Source organism: Camellia sinensis, chromosome 2, assembly GCF_055761805.1.
Source record: "Camellia sinensis isolate YWXY chromosome 2, ASM5576180v1, whole genome shotgun sequence".
NCBI lineage: Eukaryota > Viridiplantae > Streptophyta > Magnoliopsida > Ericales > Theaceae > Camellia > Camellia sinensis.
This window is the reverse complement of record NC_138962.1, coordinates 180,347,431-180,365,011: the sequence shown is the minus strand read 5'-3', so window position 1 is coordinate 180,365,011 and position 17,581 is coordinate 180,347,431. Positions and strand designations below refer to the sequence as shown.

At 40.9% G+C, this 17,581-nt stretch overlaps 1 protein-coding gene across 1 annotated transcript; it reads left to right on the top strand.

Moving 5' to 3' along the window:
* Positions 1-530: 530 nt before the first annotated feature.
* On the top strand, positions 531-16,858 carry LOC145789241 (putative threonine aspartase). The gene is made up of 4 exons (XM_082916290.1): positions 531-643; positions 1,890-2,038; positions 9,026-9,189; positions 15,746-16,858. Exons 1-4 carry the CDS (start codon positions 562-564, stop codon positions 15,894-15,896), a joined length of 546 nt encoding a protein of 181 aa, XP_082772416.1. The 5' UTR covers positions 531-561; the 3' UTR covers positions 15,897-16,858.
* The last annotated feature ends 723 nt before the right edge of the window (positions 16,859-17,581 follow it).

Here is a 17,581-nt window from a genome sequence, read left to right as displayed (position 1 = left end):
TTTTGTTAGAGATGTTATGTAATGCATACTATGTGCGAATAGTGAATATGAATCTGCCTTCTACACATGTTTAGTACTTGTAAAACTCAAATCAAGTGAAACCATGATGGGTAATGGGTGAAATTAGTTACAGTGATTTGGTCTTTAATTCAAAATCTGAAAGAAATGATTTATTGAGGAGATAAATTAGTTTCTTACTTCAACATCATGTCAAATTGGATTTTTGTTCTCCCTCAGATTTTTGTTTTCTTATGAGGCATTTTTTTGTGTTTCTAGCTTCTTGGTTGGTGAAGGTGCATGTATGTGGGCAAAATCCAAGGGTATTCCTTTGCCGGCAAGTATACCAGATGCTGATGAGGTAAACTCTCTTAGTTTTCTGCCATATCTGTCTAAATTTCCATTTCCCTATATATTAATATTTTTTCTTGAATACGTTGGTCTTAAATTTCTTTAGTAATCTGTTCTTTATTCTTGAATTAGTTATCATACTTGCTGTGTATCTTTTGGAAACAGTGGCTGGTTACAGAGAGGGCAAAAAGACAGTGGGAAAAATACAAATCAATGCTTGATGATGCAAAAGCCATGAAAGAAGAAATTGATGGAGAACTTTCTTCTAGCACTCGAGCAAATGCTGTTTTATCAGGTACTCCATGCCATTTAGATTTTAAATAGAACATTCCCGTACCTCCCAAAGTTGGCAATAATTAAGTGGTGTACCATAACTGAATATGTCAATTACTTGTTTCATGATAAATATGTTTGAGAGAGGAGGATGTTCATGCTAAATATGTCAATTTCATTTTTTATTTGGTATCCACGACCATAGCTCACTTTACAATCCCCCCCCCCCCACAAAAAAAAAAAAAAAAAAACTCGTCACGCTTGACTTTATCCCCTTAAACTAAAATTGTAACACTTAACCCCCTTTATCTATTTTTTTTTCTTTTCAATTTGGATCGCAATTACGAAAATACCCTTTCAACTATAGGGGTAAGTTATACTTTATCCCCTTCAACTATCACTCAATATCACTCTAACCCCCTCAACTAAAAAATTTTATACTTTCTTTGGTTTTTAAACCCAATTATAGTTTTTGAGTTTTTTGATTTTTGTGGTTTTTTTTTTTTTTTGGGATCTTTAGTAAAACTTTTTCTTTCATATTTTAGTAAAAAAAAAAAAATTAAACTTTTAAATGCACCTAAAAAGTAAAATATTTGTAAGGAAATCTAAAAGAAGTTTACTAAAGACGAAAAAATAAAAAATGGAAAACAAAAAAACTAGTATGTTAATGTATTTTCATCTTTAATGAACTTTTTTTAGATGCATCTAGATTAGATGTTCAAAAAAAAAAAATGGAAAAAGAAAAAAAAAAAGAGACTAAAATATGAGGAGTTTCACTGAAGGCCAAAAAAAAATATGAAAAATAAAAAGCTCAAAAACAATTTTTAAATACTAAACCAAACAAATTGATGATGTTATTTTAGGCATTTGATTTGAGATGTCATGTGCAAATCACATGTCAAATTTTCATTTATCTAAGAAATAAATTGTTTACATTGATACAAATTTGTAAATCAATGTGGCAAATGTAGCATTTTTCAGTTGAAGGGTAAAGTGATATTAGGTGATACTAGTTCAAGAGGATAAAGTGTAATTTATCCCATAGATAAAAGGGTATCTTCATCAAAAAGGTTTAGATTGAAAAAAATTAGTAGCAATTGGTTTGTTTTTGGTATTCACAACTAAATATTTTACCATGATAAGTATGTCAATTACTTTATCTTCTCTCTCTCTCTCTCTCTCTCTCTCTCTCTCTATTTTATGGTTGGGCTGTTTTATTAAAGTTTATTTTGCATTTATGAACGTTTTTGCATGTGTTCCACAAACAGAAGTTCTACCATGTGATCATTTGAAGACATATGGGGATCATGGTCAATTATGTACGTTGAATGTGTCAGAAGATACTATTGGGGATATTTGTGTTGACACTAAAGGACATATAGCATGTGGAGCTTCAAGTGGTGGCATTGCATTGAAGGTGATTATCTGCTTTGTTTTTGTGGCATTTTCTTGTTATATATGCAAAGAGTTTCTATATTATTTGTCTCAATTTCTTAAATTGTATCATTATTTTTCTATTGTTCTTATTTAATAAACCCAAGGGTCTTTCTTGCACATGGGGATGCAAACAAACATAGAGATTTTTTTCCAAAATTGGCTCCGAGATTTTAGGAGTGAATAATGTTACCTAATGCAAAAGAAACTAGTCCACGCCGGCGAATCCTTTTCCTTAGCGGTTGCTCGTTTGAGTAGGAGTCGTCGGTGGACTCGATAGGTCGCCGAAGTCTATTGATTGTGGAAAGGGGAAAGGGGCTTCGGCGGGTTGTGGTTTTCATCGGATTTGAAGTATGTTGGATTGTGAGGAAGCTGAGGGTGGCGTCGCAAGCGCCAAGCAATCTGAAATTCTTGGGTCGTCGAAGTCTAGTAGCATGGGTTTGGGGAGGTAAGAGGAGGGTCCTCGGTGCAAGTCATGGTGATGATTGGACCATGCAGGGAGCAAATTTTCATACCCATGTCGACTTTTAGGGATGGTTAGGAGGGAGTTGCGTTGGTTATGGAAGAATTCAAACTGGGGGATGGGTGGGTGAAATGGTCTAGTGGGATGTATGGAAAGGTGGTTCTGGTGAAGGTTGTACCACCGGTGGGTCAAGTTGACCAGTGTGTCTCTGATGGGGAATTTGTGACACCTAAGTTTTGAGATGGGGTGGTTTCGGGTTGCTGGACAGATACTTGGTGGGTAGGGTAGGAGGGAGAGGTGATAAGGGGGTGGGCTTTGGGGCCATGTGTGATTGGGTAAGACGTTGGTGGAAGATCTCAGGGTAGGTGGAGGTGCGACCGTTAGGGGGCTAGGTGTTCTTGTTTGTTTTTCCGACGTTGTATGAAGTGGAATCGTTGTTATGGCGAAGGTGGATTGTCGATGGGAGTGATCTAAGGTTGGAATGGTGGTCGCCTTTGGCTCTTTGTGCCTCCAATTAGACGCCAACTTCAGAGAAAAGTGTTTGGATTCATTTGAAGCTAAAAAGCACAGACACTTCTAAGAAGGTAACGTATCCGTGTCGTGTCTGTGTCGGACACCGACACTTTTTAGACACTCTTAAGGCACGTGTCCAACACTCTTCAAAACATGTCCTATTTTTAAATTTTTTTAAAGGCCCAGACACTCTTTGGACACTTGGAAGACATACGTGCTAATCGCTCAAACACACGTGTCTATCGTTTAGACACGTGAAACTAATTATAAGTTTGAATAAAACAACTTAAGATATAATAATAAAACAAAAGCTATATAAATTTATAGGAATTAGTGTTATATTGAATTTTTTTTTTATTATCTTTGAGTGATATATTTATATATATAGCATATAATAAATATATAAAATTATATATTTCATGCGTGTGCCCCACATTCGTGTCCTGCATTTTTTGAAAATTCACATGTCGGCGTGTCTATGTTGTATTCGTGTCGTGTCACGTGTCCATGTCCGTGTCCATGCTTCTTAGGTTTGGTGGGCTTACCTTTACATCTTTGTCGCGAAGAGGTGTGTCGTGATGTTAGCAATTGGTGTGGAGGCTGACTAGTCCTCAGTTGATTTGGGCTGTGTTCGATTGAGAATTCGGAACTCTGAATCTACACAACCACAAATGTTTGTCCAGTGGGGTTCGTGGGAGTTCTCTTCTAGTGTGGATGGAGGTAGGTCCATCAATGGTTCATGTTTTGTCGCCGGAAGGGTTGTGTGATGGTGTGGGGTTGGAATTGGTAGGTCATGATTTGGGAAGATTTGATTAGAGTAAGTCGCATAATTTGGGGGTGGAGGATTATCTGCAAAGATTTGGGAGGACTTTTAAGAGTGAGGGCTAATGGGGTAGGTCAATCCTTGTGAGACCCAATTGGAGGACTAAGGGAGATGGTTCACTGGGTCAATTTAAGGCCCAAAAAGTTATGCGCCAAGATGTGGGCAAACAGACTGGGGCTAATAAAGAGGTGGGGGAGAGTTGGGCCATGGGATCAACTTGTTAGGCCAGAGGAGTTACGTTGGTAGGCTAAGGTCTAATGGGTTGGGTCAATCCAACCTAGATGCGTCAAAGCAAAGCAATCCAGATGTGAATCTTGTTTCAACGTCGAAGTGCGACGGAAGTGGGCTATGACAGTCGACTGATCGAGTGGTAGGGTCATTGTCGAAGTTGCATGAGCATTCGGGGCTTGCAAGGAGGACGTTGTCGAACTTTCAACAGGCTGATCGTGTTGTGGATGTGGATTTATCATCGTGTAGTGGGTTGCCGATGATAGAGGAGCTTTTTTGGGATACGTCGGCTTGCTGTGATGGGCGCACGGAAGTGGAGGGGGATGACGACGTTCGTTGGGCAAATAAGGCAGACGAGATGGCCATGGTGGTTCAGCCAGAGGCAGTGTCTGTTGAGACGAATATGGTGGATAAGGTGGACACTGATGAAGAGCCTGCAATAGATGTGGACTTTCAAGGAACTGATCCTCTGCAACCAGAGGAGGTATTAGCCTGGGTGCTATCCCGTATTAATGAGGTTGGTCAATATTTGGGTGTTTCCTTTGAGGGTCATGAAGTTGAGGCTTTAAAATTGTTTTCTACAATAGAGGAATCCTGGAGAGAGGGTGTTCCTTAGGAAAGGAGGCGCGAACTAGAGGACAAAAATGAAAGAATACTAGGGAGTTGTGTAAATTAGAATGCTCTATAAATTATGATCGGGACAAAAGAAGGGTGGGGAGCGGTGTTAGAAAGAGCCGAGGAGATCAAATGATGTTGCTATGTAGCTGAAAATTTTGTCATGGAATGTGCATGGGTTGAATGATAGGAGGAAAAGGGTCTTGGTTCGGTCTTTGCTAAGAAGTGTCAGGGCGGATGTGGTGTGTCTTCAGGAAGCAAAGATGGAATACATGGGGGAGGGGGAGTTCGTTAAGGAGCTTTGGGGGGGCCACTTTGTGGGTTGGACTTTCTTACCGGCATCGGGGTGGCAGGGGTTGTTTTTCTGCATTGGGATCGTTGAGTGGTAGAGAAGGAGGATGTGGAGTAGGGGGCTTTCTCGTTATCGTGTTTGTTGTTGTGTTGCAGATGATTATCGACAGGCCTTTACCAGGGTCTATGGTTCCCGTGAGAGTTTTGGAATGAGCTACTTTTTGGGAGGAGTTACAATGCATTGCTTTTTGCTAGGGGGTTCCTTGGTGTGTGGTTGGTGACTTCAATGTGGTGTGGTGTATGGAGGAGAAGCAGGGAGCGAGCTCAGTGTTAGGATCTACGTGGGTTTTTTCTTTGTTTATTGATGAGATGGAATTGGTGGATTTGCCGCTTTAAGGGGGGTGGATATACTTAGCCTGGGGGCAGAGCGATGTCCCGTATCGTTAGGTTTTTGGTTATTGGAGATTGAGAGGAGCATTTCTCACAGGTGACACAATTGAGGTTGCATCGTCCTGTTTCGGATCATTGGCTAGTTCTATTGGATAGTGGGGGGATTAGGAGTGCATCAATGCCATTTTGTTTGGAGAATGTGACTTTTTTCTGAAGGTTTTAGGGAAGGAGTGCGGGGGTGGTGGGGCAGTTATAGTGTGCTTGGGGATCCCAATTGTCGCCTAGGTTAGAAATTAAAGCTTCTCAAGTCTGATTTGAGGCAGTGAATACGGAGGTGTTTGGACAGTTGGAGACTTAAAAGGCAAATATTTTACCAGTTATGCAGGGGTGGGAGGAGAGGGAGGAAGCGGGGATATTGTTTGAAGAGAATGTGGTTCGTCGGGAGGTGGCTTGTAAGGAATTTATGCAGGTAGCTCGTATGGAGGAGATTAGCTATCGATAGAAATCGAGATGCTTGTGGTTGAAGGATAGGGATCGAAATACGAGATTTTTTCATCGTATGGCTAATGCGCATTGGCGGGTGAATCAAATAGGGAGATTGCGGGTGAATGAGGTAGAGTTATCATCTTCGAAGGAGATTAGGGGGGCCATAGTGGATTTCTATGAGCATTTATTTCGGGCTGATAAGGGAGCTTGGAGGCGGAGGTTGGATGGGGTCTATTTTGATGCGATCTCATAGGTTGATGGCTCTTTGCTGGAGAGATCGTTTACGGAAGAAAAGGTGTTTTAGGCGCTACGGAGTATGGTTGGGTATAAGTCGCCTGGGCCAGACGGTTCTCTATTGCCTTCTTCCAGCACTGTTAGGGAGTGGTGAAGGAAGATGTGATGGCCATGTTTGACCAGTTCCATCGGATGGGACAGTTTGAGAGGAGCTTGAATGCCACTTTTATTGCGCATTAATTCCAAAGAAGTGTGGGGCGGAGGATATCGGTGACTTTCGGCGCATCAGTCTGTTGGGTAGTGTATATAAATTGTTGGCCAAGTTGTTGGCGTATCGGCTTCGAGGGGTGCTGGAGGGGGTGATCTCTGATTCTCAAAATGCTTTTGTGGGTGGTAGGTAAATTTTGGATGCATTTTTGGTAGCCAATGAGAGTGTGGATTCGAGATTGAGGCAAAGAAATGAGGGGATTATTTGCAAACTAGCTATTGAGCAGGCATATGATAATGTTAATTGGGAGTTCCTATTGTATGTGATGGAGATGATGGGTTTTGGGATTACTTGGAGGCTGTGGATACATTTTTGTATATCCATGGTGCGGATGTCGATATTGGTTAATGGTTCCCCAGCAAGATTTTTTCCTACGCACAGAGGTTTGCGGCAGGGCGATCCTTTGTCCCTGATGTTATTCCTACTGGTAATGGAGGCTCTGGGACATTTGTTGTCGAGGGCGGTTCATGGAGGCTTGTTGCAGGGCTTCGAAGTGGGTTCTAGATCTACCTCATTGGTTGTATCCCATCTTTTTTATGTAGACGATGCACTTATATTTTGTAATGCTGGTGCTGATCAAATTGGCCATCTTCGGTGTGTGCTATGGTGTTTTGAGGCAGTGTCAGGTCTTTGGGTTAATCTTTTGAAGTCTAAATTGATTCCAATCGGAGAAGTGACACGGCTGCAAGTCTTCGCAGCAATTTTGGGGTGCAAGGTGGCATCTTTGTTGATTTTATATCTTGGTCTACCTTTGGAGCCTCTTTCAAGGCCTGAGGGGTGTGGGATGGGATAGTGGATTGTGTGCAGCGGCAACTGGCAGGATGGAAACGGCAATATTTATCTGAAGGAGGGAGGGTTACTTCGATCAAGAGTGTTTTGTCAAGTATCCCTATTTATTTTATGTTGTTTCATATGATTTTGGTGGCAGTTGCGAAGCAGATTGAGAAGTTGCATCGGGACTTTTTATGGGGGGATGAGGGAGAGGGTTCTCACTCTCATTTGGTGGCTTGGGATTGAGTTTGTCGGCCAAAGGAGAAAGGGGGTTTGGGGGTTCGGGGGTTCGGTAGCTGGTTATGTTTAATCTTGTTTTGTTGGGTAAGTTGTTGTGGCGCTTTGTGGGGGAGAGGGAACATTTATGGCATAAGATGGTTGTGGCGAAGTTTGGCTTGGGGAAAGAGGGGTGGTGTTCAAGTAGGGTGGGGCAGTCTCATAGTCGTGATGTTTGGAAGGGAATTTGGTTGCGTTAGGAGGAGTTTTGGAGTAGGGTTAGGTTGAAGGTATGGGTGGGGGATAGAGTTCGTTTCTAGCATCATAGGTGGTGTGATGATAACCTTTTTGGAGCAGTTGTTTTCTTTGATTTTTGGGATTGCATAAGATTGCGAGCTTTTGGTGGGCGCAGTGTGGACTTGGTAGGGACAGGTGGTGGTTTGGAATGTGCGGTTGCGTCGAGATGTTCAGGATTGGGAGGGGGTGCAAACTGGGGTTGTAGGTGAGGATTCTATGGTTTGGGTTTGCCCGAGCTTCAAGTGGCTCTTTTCCATGTCATTGTATTATGGTGCACTTGTTCACGATGACGCGGGTTTATTCCCTTGGAAGTGTATTTGGTTGTTAGGCACGCCATCCAAGGTAGCTTTCTTTGTGTGGACAGCAACTTGAGGATGTATCTTGACGATTGATAATTAATTCGGCGTGGGCATATCTTGGCAAATTGGTGTTGTTTGTGTTGTGGTGATTCTGAGTCGGTGGAGCAACTTGCTTGTTCATTTTCTAGTTCCTTCTCGGCTTTGGATGATCATTGTTGTGACTTTTGGTTTGGTTTAGGTGCAGCTAGGTTCCGAGTTGGCAGTTCTGCAAAGTTGGGCTGGGGGCAGGGTTGGGAGGAGGCGTCGGAAGGCATGGATGCCTGCTTCTCATTGTTTAATGTGACTTATTTGGTTGGAGCGTAACATGCATGTTTTCCAAGGGGTGTCTCATTCGATTCCTTGGTTGGAAAGAAGGTTGCTCACAGTGTTATATAATTGGGTTACAGGTTTGGTAGATCCAGATGTTTTGACTTTTGTAAATTTTGTAGAGGATTTGATATCTTAGCTTTTCTCCTTAGGGGTCTGAATTTTTGTATTCCTTGCATCATATTGATACTTTTCTAATAAAGTTTGTTTATTTATCAAAAAAAATAAAAATAAAAATAAAAATAAAAAATTAACCTAAGTATGGCGATGGTGGTTGAATTGGTGTACTATGGGAGGAGTTGACTGGTGGCCATTGACGGTTTGGTGTACGAAGTTGTGTGTGTGTGAAAAAGAGAGGGGGATTCAGAGGCTTTGATTTAAAAAAAAAAAAAAAAAATCAGTTCCTTTGTGACATTTTGTCCTCCCAAGTTCCCAACAACCACGCGAAAGAAATGCTTTTCTTTGTAGTGAATGAAACCTTGAAGTGGTTATTGGGTAGCCAGCTCATTTGATGAAGTTAACCAAGTTTTTAATGGCCTATTTGGCATCATTTTTTGTTTTCAATGCTTTTCTGGCTTGTCTTTTATTTAGATTTGATGCCTCTGTCGATCACAATTCACACCTAAAAGTTGAAATTTGCATGACATCATTTCTAAAATGGATCATTATTCGGCTAAACTTGAAATTTATTCTTCAAATATTTTTAACAGATAAGTGGACGTGTGGGATTAGTAGCAATTTGTGGCTCCGGTTGTTGGGCATCCTCAAAAGGTCCGTTTGGGGCTCCATTTATAGTTGGTTGTTGCGTTAGTGGTGCTGGAGAGTATTTAATGAAAGGATTTACTGCTCGAGAGTGCTGTGTCTCATCATCACTGTATGTATCCTTGTTCAAAAATGTTATTTTATTTTATTTTGGGAAGTATAACTAACAGAATAAAAAATTAAAAAAAAAACAAAAAGAAAATTGTGTCTTAGAAACGTGCAATTTTAATTTATCTTTTACTACAAGGAACATTATATTTTCTTGGTATGAGGCTAGTTTAATACCGGGATATTTTTGTAAAGGTCTTCATGTTTTTTTGATTTTTGTTTTGTTTAGTGCTTTCTTCTATATGTTCAGTTTTCATTATTTATTTTTTTGTTAAACCAACAAAAACCATTTTCCTTTTTTGATTCATAGGAATAAGTTAAAACATAGAGTTTACAAACAGAGCAGTCCTGGGATAGTTCAATCTCTTCCAGAATTAGCATTCACCATATCAGTGATAAGAACAAAGAGAAGAGAGCTAAGTGGATTCTCTAGATACACTAGATGTTCTTGTTGATTAACTCCAATGTTGGCCAATACATCAGCACTGTGGTTGCCTTCCCTGGGGATATGCTGGATAGAACACTCGCACCTGCTGATAAGGAACTTAGCATCCTCAACAATGGCTCGATAAGGTGAAGTATTGGCCGCACCTTCTCTGAGCATTTCCATGGCATTCTGAGAGTCAATTTCAATGGTGATGTTGGACAACCCTTTTTGCATAATGATGGTCAATCCTCTGTAGATGCCCCAAATTTCTGCTTCCAGGCTAGTGCAATGGCCTAGGTAACCATGGTAGCCCCATACCCAGGAGCCGACTTTATCTTTTAGTAGTCCACCATAGCCTGATTGCCCTGGATCTCCTTTGGAGCAGCCATCAACGTTGAGTTTGAGTTTTCCTGCAATGTGACAAGGCCATTTAGTTAGTGCTGGATTTGTATAATTTGGATTCAAGAAGTTCTGGAATGCTTGCTGAGTTTCCTCTGCTTGCTCTAGAATGAGCTTGACACTGACAGACGGGGGTTGGGTGTGGTTCTCAAAAACAACTCTGTTTCTCTCCTTCTACATGCTCCAAAGTGCTGCTATGAAGATTAGGGGCCATTGCACTCCATTGAATTGCACTTTACTTTTAAGGTTAGCTTTGATCCAATCCTGAAGGGGAGTAGTTATACAGTTTTGCCACCAGTTGGAGTCCCTCAGAAGTAACCATATTGTTTTTGCTTTAGGGCAACCTCTGAGTAGATGGAGGATGTCTTCCCTACTGATCTGGCATCTGGGACAAATTGTTAGTCAATGAAAGATCTCTGATAAGCCTCTTGTGGTTGGTTAGGAGTTTATCTTGCACAGCCAGCCACAAGAAGCTTTTGATTTTTGGGGGAGCTTTTAACTTCCACAGCCACTGCCAATCTTCACCATTGTCATCTTGCCCTGATATGGCTTGATAGGCTGCTGCAGTGGAGTAGTTTCCAGTAGTAGAGCCCTTCCATAATGGACCATCTATGAAAGTCACATACCTGGGCCTGTATATATTGAGAATTTCTTCCTTGTCTTGTTGAGAGATGACATCTTCAATTGTAGACAGATCTCATTTTCCTTCATCATCAAGAATAGAGCTGACTTTCGCTCTATTATCAATACGAGGGCCCTGGTATTTGTTGCAAAGAGGCTGTGATCCACACCACCAGTCAGTCCATAAGGAGATGTCTTCAACTGTACCCACATTCCGCTTGATATTTTTATCTAGTACATCTCTGTTCTTGATAATGCTTTTCCAAGTGTGAGAGGCTCTTCTTTTGGTTGGCCAACTAGATATAGAATGTTTTCTGAGGTATTTGGATTTAAGAACTTTGCACCAAAGATCCTCAGCATTACTAATTAACTTCCAACCCAATTTAGAAATGAAAGTTGAATTTTGCTCTCTAGCTTTTCTTATACCAAGCCCCCCATGTTTCTTGTTTTTACACACTTGGTTCCAGTTAACAAGATGAATTTTCCTGGCACTTTCAAAACAGCCCCACAGGAAGTTTCTATTCAGTTTATCTATGTGTTCACACACTTGCCTGGGGGATTTCCATGGTTTGCATGAAGTGGTTAGGGATGGCAGATCTAACAGATTTAACCAGGGTAGTTCTACCAGCTAAGGACTGGTTCTTGGCTTTCCATCCAGAAAGTTTTTTGGACATTTTCTCAATGATATCCTTGATGAAATTCTTGTTCATTCTGTAATGGAGAATGGGTGTGCCCAAGTATTTACCTAGGTCATCAGTTAAAGGTATGCCACATTTATGGCTGAGAGGAAGGGCTCCCCTTCTAGAGAGGTTTGGGGAAACAAACATTTTGGATTTATGAAGGTTGATTTTTTGACCAGACATATCACAAAATTCAGAGAGAACTTCCATAATACAGTCACAATTGCTATTATTAGCTTTGGCAAACAAAAAGAGATCATCAGCAAAAAACAAATGGGAAATAGGAGGGCCATCCTTAGCAACCTTAATGCCCTGCCACCTGCCACTATCAGTGTGAATTTTAATCATATTGGAGAGATTTTCCGTGCAAAGGACAAAAAGATATGGAGATAGAGGGTCTCCTTGCCTGAGACCTCTGCCCATGGTTATTCTGGGAAGGGTCTTACCATTCCAGAGAATGGAAGAGCAAACAGTAGAAACATAGTTCATAATAAGGGTAATCCAATCAGAATTGAGACCAAATTCTTTAAGGGGATGTTGAATGAAGTCCTAGGAGATCCTATCATAAGCTTTTTCCAGATCAATTTTGATGACCATACCCCCAGACTTACCTTTCTTGTACCCAAGGGTGTGAATAATCTCTTGGGTGATGATAATATTGTCAATGGTAGTTCTACCAGGTATGAAACTGCTTTGGTTAGGACTGATAAGGTCAGGGAGGAGAGGTCTAATTCTGTTGACAATGATCTTGGTAATAGCCTTATAAGTGACATTGCAAAGGCTAATAGGCCTAAATTGTTTAATGGTCTCAGGGTTGTCAAGTTTAGGTATGAGAACTATCTGGGTTTCATTGATTTCCTGAGGGACCAGTTTATTATGAAAGCAGGTCTTAATGAAATTGCAAAAGGAGGGGCCAACAATGTTCCAATGTTGATGGTAGAAAATAGCTTGAATGCCATCTTTGCCAGGTGCTTTGAAAGCTTTGATGTTTTTGATGGCCTTCCAAATCTTAGAGTTAGAAATAGGGGCTAGGAGCCTATTATTATTTTCAACAGTGAATCTGGTTTGAGCAATATTATTTCAATCCTCTAAAATAGTAGTCTCTTCATATTTGAAAAGGTTGGTAAAATGATCAATGATGTGGGCTTGAAGGTCATTAGTTCCAGCAATCCAGTTACCCTCATCATCTTTAAGGACATTAATTTTAAGTTTCCTTCTTTTATTAAGGGTAGATATATGAAAGAATCTGGTGTTTTTATCCCCCATAGTCAACCATTTGGATCTAGATTTTTGAAACCAGAGAATTTCTTCTTGAAAAAGGGTGTTGTTGAATTGTTTAACCAGGTCCTTTTCTAAAATATGGAGATTGTGGGAAAAGGAAAGAGCTTGGGCTTTTTGGATACCCTCTATGCGAGCGAGAAGGGTTCTTTTTCTCTTGAAAATACTTCCAAAAACCTTTTTATTCTAGATTTTGACATTGTGAGTAAAGGTACCAATGGCTTCTAATAGGTTATTAGACATATTAATCCACGAATTCTGAATAACATCAATAAAATTAGAGTGACAAAACCAAGCAGCTTAACATCTAAAAGGCCTATTTTGAGAGTTAGAGGGGTGCATACCTTGGGTGAAGACCACTAAGGGGGAATGGTCTGAGTATGTGCGAGGTAGAGTCCTTACAGTGCCTTCAAAGAAGAGAGCTTGCCATTGGTCATTGCACATTGCTTTGTCCAGTCGTTCCATTGTGTTGGCCAATCCTTGTCTGTTATTGGTCCAGGTAAGTTGAGGACCTACACTGCCCATGTCAATGAGGTTGCAATTGTTGATTCTGTCTCTGAATCTTTGTGATCTGGTAAAGTTATGGTTGGGGGAGAAGCTCTTTCTTTCACTTAGGTCAGTGAAGTCGTTGAAGTCTCTAGCAACCAACCAAGGTTGGGTCATAGTGTTAGTTGTCCTCTCTAGTTCCTTCCAGAGATTTGTCCTTGGTTGCTGGATTGGGACTAGCATAGACTGCAGAAAAAATCCAATCTTCAGTCCTCCCTGTGGATGGTAGCTTGAATATACTGGCTAGGTACAGAAGAGGTTAGAACATTAGCGTGGTCCGTGTCCCAGAGCATCCAGATTCCTCCAATTCTACCTATTGGATCAACCATTGTAGAGGTGGAGAAGCCCAGATTGTTGAAGTTCCCTAGTGAGCTAAATGTAACTTTTGTTTCCATGAGGACCAGAATTTTAGGTTTATGAGTTTTGATGAGTTATCTTAAGTTGCGCTTGAAGGTGTTGTTTCCTGCCCCTTGGCAGTTCCAAATCAATATTTTCATAGAATCCATGGATGGGAAATGTGGTAATGGTTCATAAGCTAGTTTTGTTAGGATGCTTTGAGTCCTATGATGATCTTGGGCTACTGACCTCATGGATGCCATCTGAAATGAGTGCACTAGAGGCCCTGGAATGGTGCTCCAACTTGGTTCGATTCTCACCATTATCTGTTCGATCCACCAGACTGTGTCTACGCAGTGAATTGCTTCTATACCTGGTTCTAGTAAAAGGCTCAACGTATTGCTCTCCATCTTGTGCACCAAACTCTGTGGTAGTGGTATTTTCCTAATCTCCATGGTAGGTTTCGTTGGTTGTTTGCTGTGGCGCGAGTCTCCATCTTTCAAGGATGCTTGAAGGTTTGTGGTAAGGATGTGTGGAGGGTTTAGGGGAGTACTTGTGTTGATGGGGTGTGGTAGGGGTGTGTTAATGCTATCATCAAGGAGCTCCTCCATCGGGATTTTTGAGGATTGCAAATCTACTTGCAAAGGAGTAGGCTTGGCAGGTTGGATAGGTACACTATTAGGAATAAGGGGGTCTTTATCCTAGTTGTTTGTATCTTTGGGATGTGAGATGACAGATGAGTGGGCTTGTAGTTCAGGTGCTACAATCTGCGAAGATGTTACTAGGTCTTTAGATGGGCTTGGATTGTTTTGACTGTGAGTGGTGGGTTTATAGGTTGGGTTGGACTTATAGGCCTCTTTCTCTTGGCCTGATCTTGTAGTTTTTTTTACCTCTAGTATGGGCCTCCTCCTGTTGGCTAGTGTTACCTAACTCTGCATATTTGTTGGAGTTTGGGCTGGCCTCATGATGTTGAACTTTCTCATAGGCCGTTGGGCGCCGGTTCTTTTTTTGTACAAGCATCCAAGGCCCAAAAGCTTTGTCCCCTTCCTCTGACCCAATCTGGTGCGGGTTACCGTTGTCCACGGAAAGAGATGTTTGGGAGGTCTCAGCAACTGTTTGTGGGTCTCTTGTCTGCGGTGAGCTAGAGGTCTGGGTCACCTGTTTTGTTCGATGTGCTACCTTGAATCTACAGAGCTCCTTGCAGTGATCTACCCTGCCACAATGAAAACAAAATGAATGAATGGATTCATACTCAATATTGTAACTTTTCTTACCTAAAATGAATCTGGGACACAGTGGTTTTCTCAGGTCCACTTCAATGCAAGCTCTTGCAAATCGCCCTCTTGTGGCCATGGCAATGGTGAGATCAATCTTCAGAGATTTCCGTAATTGCCTCGTGATGGTGTATAAAATTTTTTCTTGAAAATATTCAATCGGAAGCTCTGGAAACCTAACCCAAACAGCTGTGGTGGTTTCAAAGGCTTCAGATGCCTTGAAGTCAGGCTCCCATTTGCATACTGTAAGATAATGGTCCATGATTACCCAAGGACCTCCTGAGTACACCATGACACAGTGCTCTTGAGATGAGAACTTAAATAAAAAATAGTTGTTGCCCAGATTAATTGCATTGAAATCATCTTGTAGCCTCCAGAGTGTTTTGACTCTAGAACAGAGCATGCTATATCTAATAGTCTTCCCAAGTGATCTGATAAGCAGTGCATTGGCCCAAGGTTGTCGGATTTGTTGCAATAATTTTTTTGGGAGGGCGATTTGGGGTATCCCATCTTCCCTCTGTGAATGATGTCCATCTTGGATGTCTGTGTCTCTATCATCATCTTTCTCAGTATTGATGATGTCTTCAAGCTCATCAAAGTAGAAGTCTTCATTTCTGGGTGTAGTGAGGGCATTCTCGAACGATTTAACCTTTGGCCCCTCAACTGGTGTAGCCATCATCTTAGGGCTAGATGTGTGAGGTGGGGGTGAGAGATTTTGCGGAAGGGAAACCTCCTCAGTGGTTTCCATCTATTCCTTCCCCATTGAATCGTTGCTTTTGATCTTCTTGGTACTGCAAATTAGATGATATTCTTCTTCTTGAGATTTTTCTTTGGGGTCGAAGACGGTTGTAGATGTTGTGTTCATTCTAGAGAGAAAAACTATGATGATCCTTAACACTGAGAAAATGGTCACAAGTCTCCTAAAATCATTTTCTTTGTTTCCATTTATGTATACCCCCAGCTTGTGAATCTAACATGGTTATTATTTTTGTTGCACAGGTTGCAGGCAGGTCCGGGCTCTGCTTGCATTAAAGTTTTATGCTCTATTATGCAAGATAGTAGCGAACACGGTCCTAATAAAAGTGCCGAAACTCTAGTTGTTCAAGCCGAGGCTCCTATAATAGCGAGAGCTCCCAACCCTCAACCTTAATGGTTTTTTAAAGGAAAAAAACGACTTATTATTTGTTTGTTTCCTATTTAGCTTCCCGAGACTTCACCTAAGCTGAAAGCTATAGAGATTGCATCCGCCTACACTTCTTTGTCTTTTGGAATGGGTTATTTTGGAAGCTCTATGGAGCGGAATAATATTTCAAAACCTTTATTGTTGCATATGAATTTTCTTCTTCAATTGATATATTTAGATCAGATTTTGAGATCTCAGCGAGTTCAGTCGATCCTTGCAGATGACATTTAATGGTGAATCATCTCATTGAGAGTAAACCAATACGTTGTGTATTAATTAGGTGTGAAGTGTTTGTTAACATTTACTATATATAATGATTTCTTGTTTTATAATTGAATACGTATTTTATATAAGAGCATATCATAAACGGACTGCAAGATATTTGCATTTCGTATTTGAACTGTGCATTTCGTATCAGTCATAATTGTAATGGTGGCATGCAATAGTTTTTAGTTTGTCTTGTTTGGTTCTTCCTTTTTTTGCTTTTTCGTGTCCATATCATGTTATATTATGTTGGTTTACATTTATCGATTTTTTTGCTGATTACATGAGACGAGACAAGCATGCCGCAACTCAAACCTAATTATGTGTTTAATTTTTTATTTATACGAAACTTATTTGTTTTATTCATCTGTTTTTATGCAGGTCTCAATTCTTAGGATTACAAAACAGCAAAATAAGACCGACATCGACCAGTTTGCCACACGAACTGATGCTAGTGAAAGTATAGGATAAAATATCACGCGCACTAAGATTTTGATAAGAAATTTAAAATTTGAAAGTAAATTAAACTGGTTTATTTATTTTCTTCTTTCAAGTGACTTGTCATGTTTCAAATGGTTAGTAAGGCAAACCTAAAACTTGAAAGATGTTCATTTTTGCTCATGAGAGAGATCAGCACAATTATTTTATGGACCATTCTTTCGCACCATGATAATGGGCTTGTTTGGTGTAGAAAGTTGAAAATGTGTGAAGCTTCTTTCATTGGGCTGCAGGCCAAAACCTTAAGCCTAAGTGAGCTTGCATGGTGGATTGATGAGTGGGCCAAGAGGCTGCCTCTATGGGCTTGTGGCCTGGCCTACAGGCTTAGCCCAAGATTTGAGTCTTTTTTAAAATAATTTTTCTTCACTTTTTTTTTTGTTATAATTTTTCATGGGTTGGGCTGGGCTGAGCTGGGTTTCAAATTTATGGCCCAATCTCACTTGTGTAGGCATGTCCAGAACTTGGGCTTTATTTGAGTAAAAGCCCAATGAGCTTGGGCCAGGTTAGGTTTCAAGTTAAAGGCCCAATTCCAGGCTCTGTCTAACTTGGGCTGGCCTATCGAGGATTTGGCCTTTGTTTGAGTAAAATCCCAATGAGCTTGGGCCAGGTTGGGTTTCAAATTCAAGGCTCAATCTCACTTGGGTTGGCCAATCCAGGATTTAGGCTTTGTTTAGGTGAAAGCCCAACGAGGTTGGGCAGGGTTGGGTTTCAATTTTGAGGCCCAATTTTTGGCCTAGTCTCACTTCAATCGACATTTCCAAGATTTGGGCTCGGTTTAGGTAAAAGGCCAACAAGCTTGGGCCAGATTGAGTTTCAAATTCTAGGCCCAATTCTAGGCCCAGTCTCACTTGGGATAGCTCGCTCAGGATTTGGGCCTTGTTTGGGTAAAA

What these genes read in the sequence shown, in the direction of transcription:
- LOC145789241 (XM_082916290.1), top strand. Translation starts at nt 562, where the DNA reads ATGCTTGATGATGCAAAAGCCATGAAAGAAGAAATTGATGGAGAACTT. An exon ending in AGCAAATGCTGTTTTATCAG is followed by an intron (nt 644 to 1,889) that starts GTACTCCATGCC and finishes TTCCACAAACAG; the next exon opens with AAGTTCTACCATGTGATCAT. An exon ending in TGCTGTGTCTCATCATCACT is followed by an intron (nt 9,190 to 15,745) that starts GTATGTATCCTT and finishes TTTGTTGCACAG; the next exon opens with GTTGCAGGCAGGTCCGGGCT.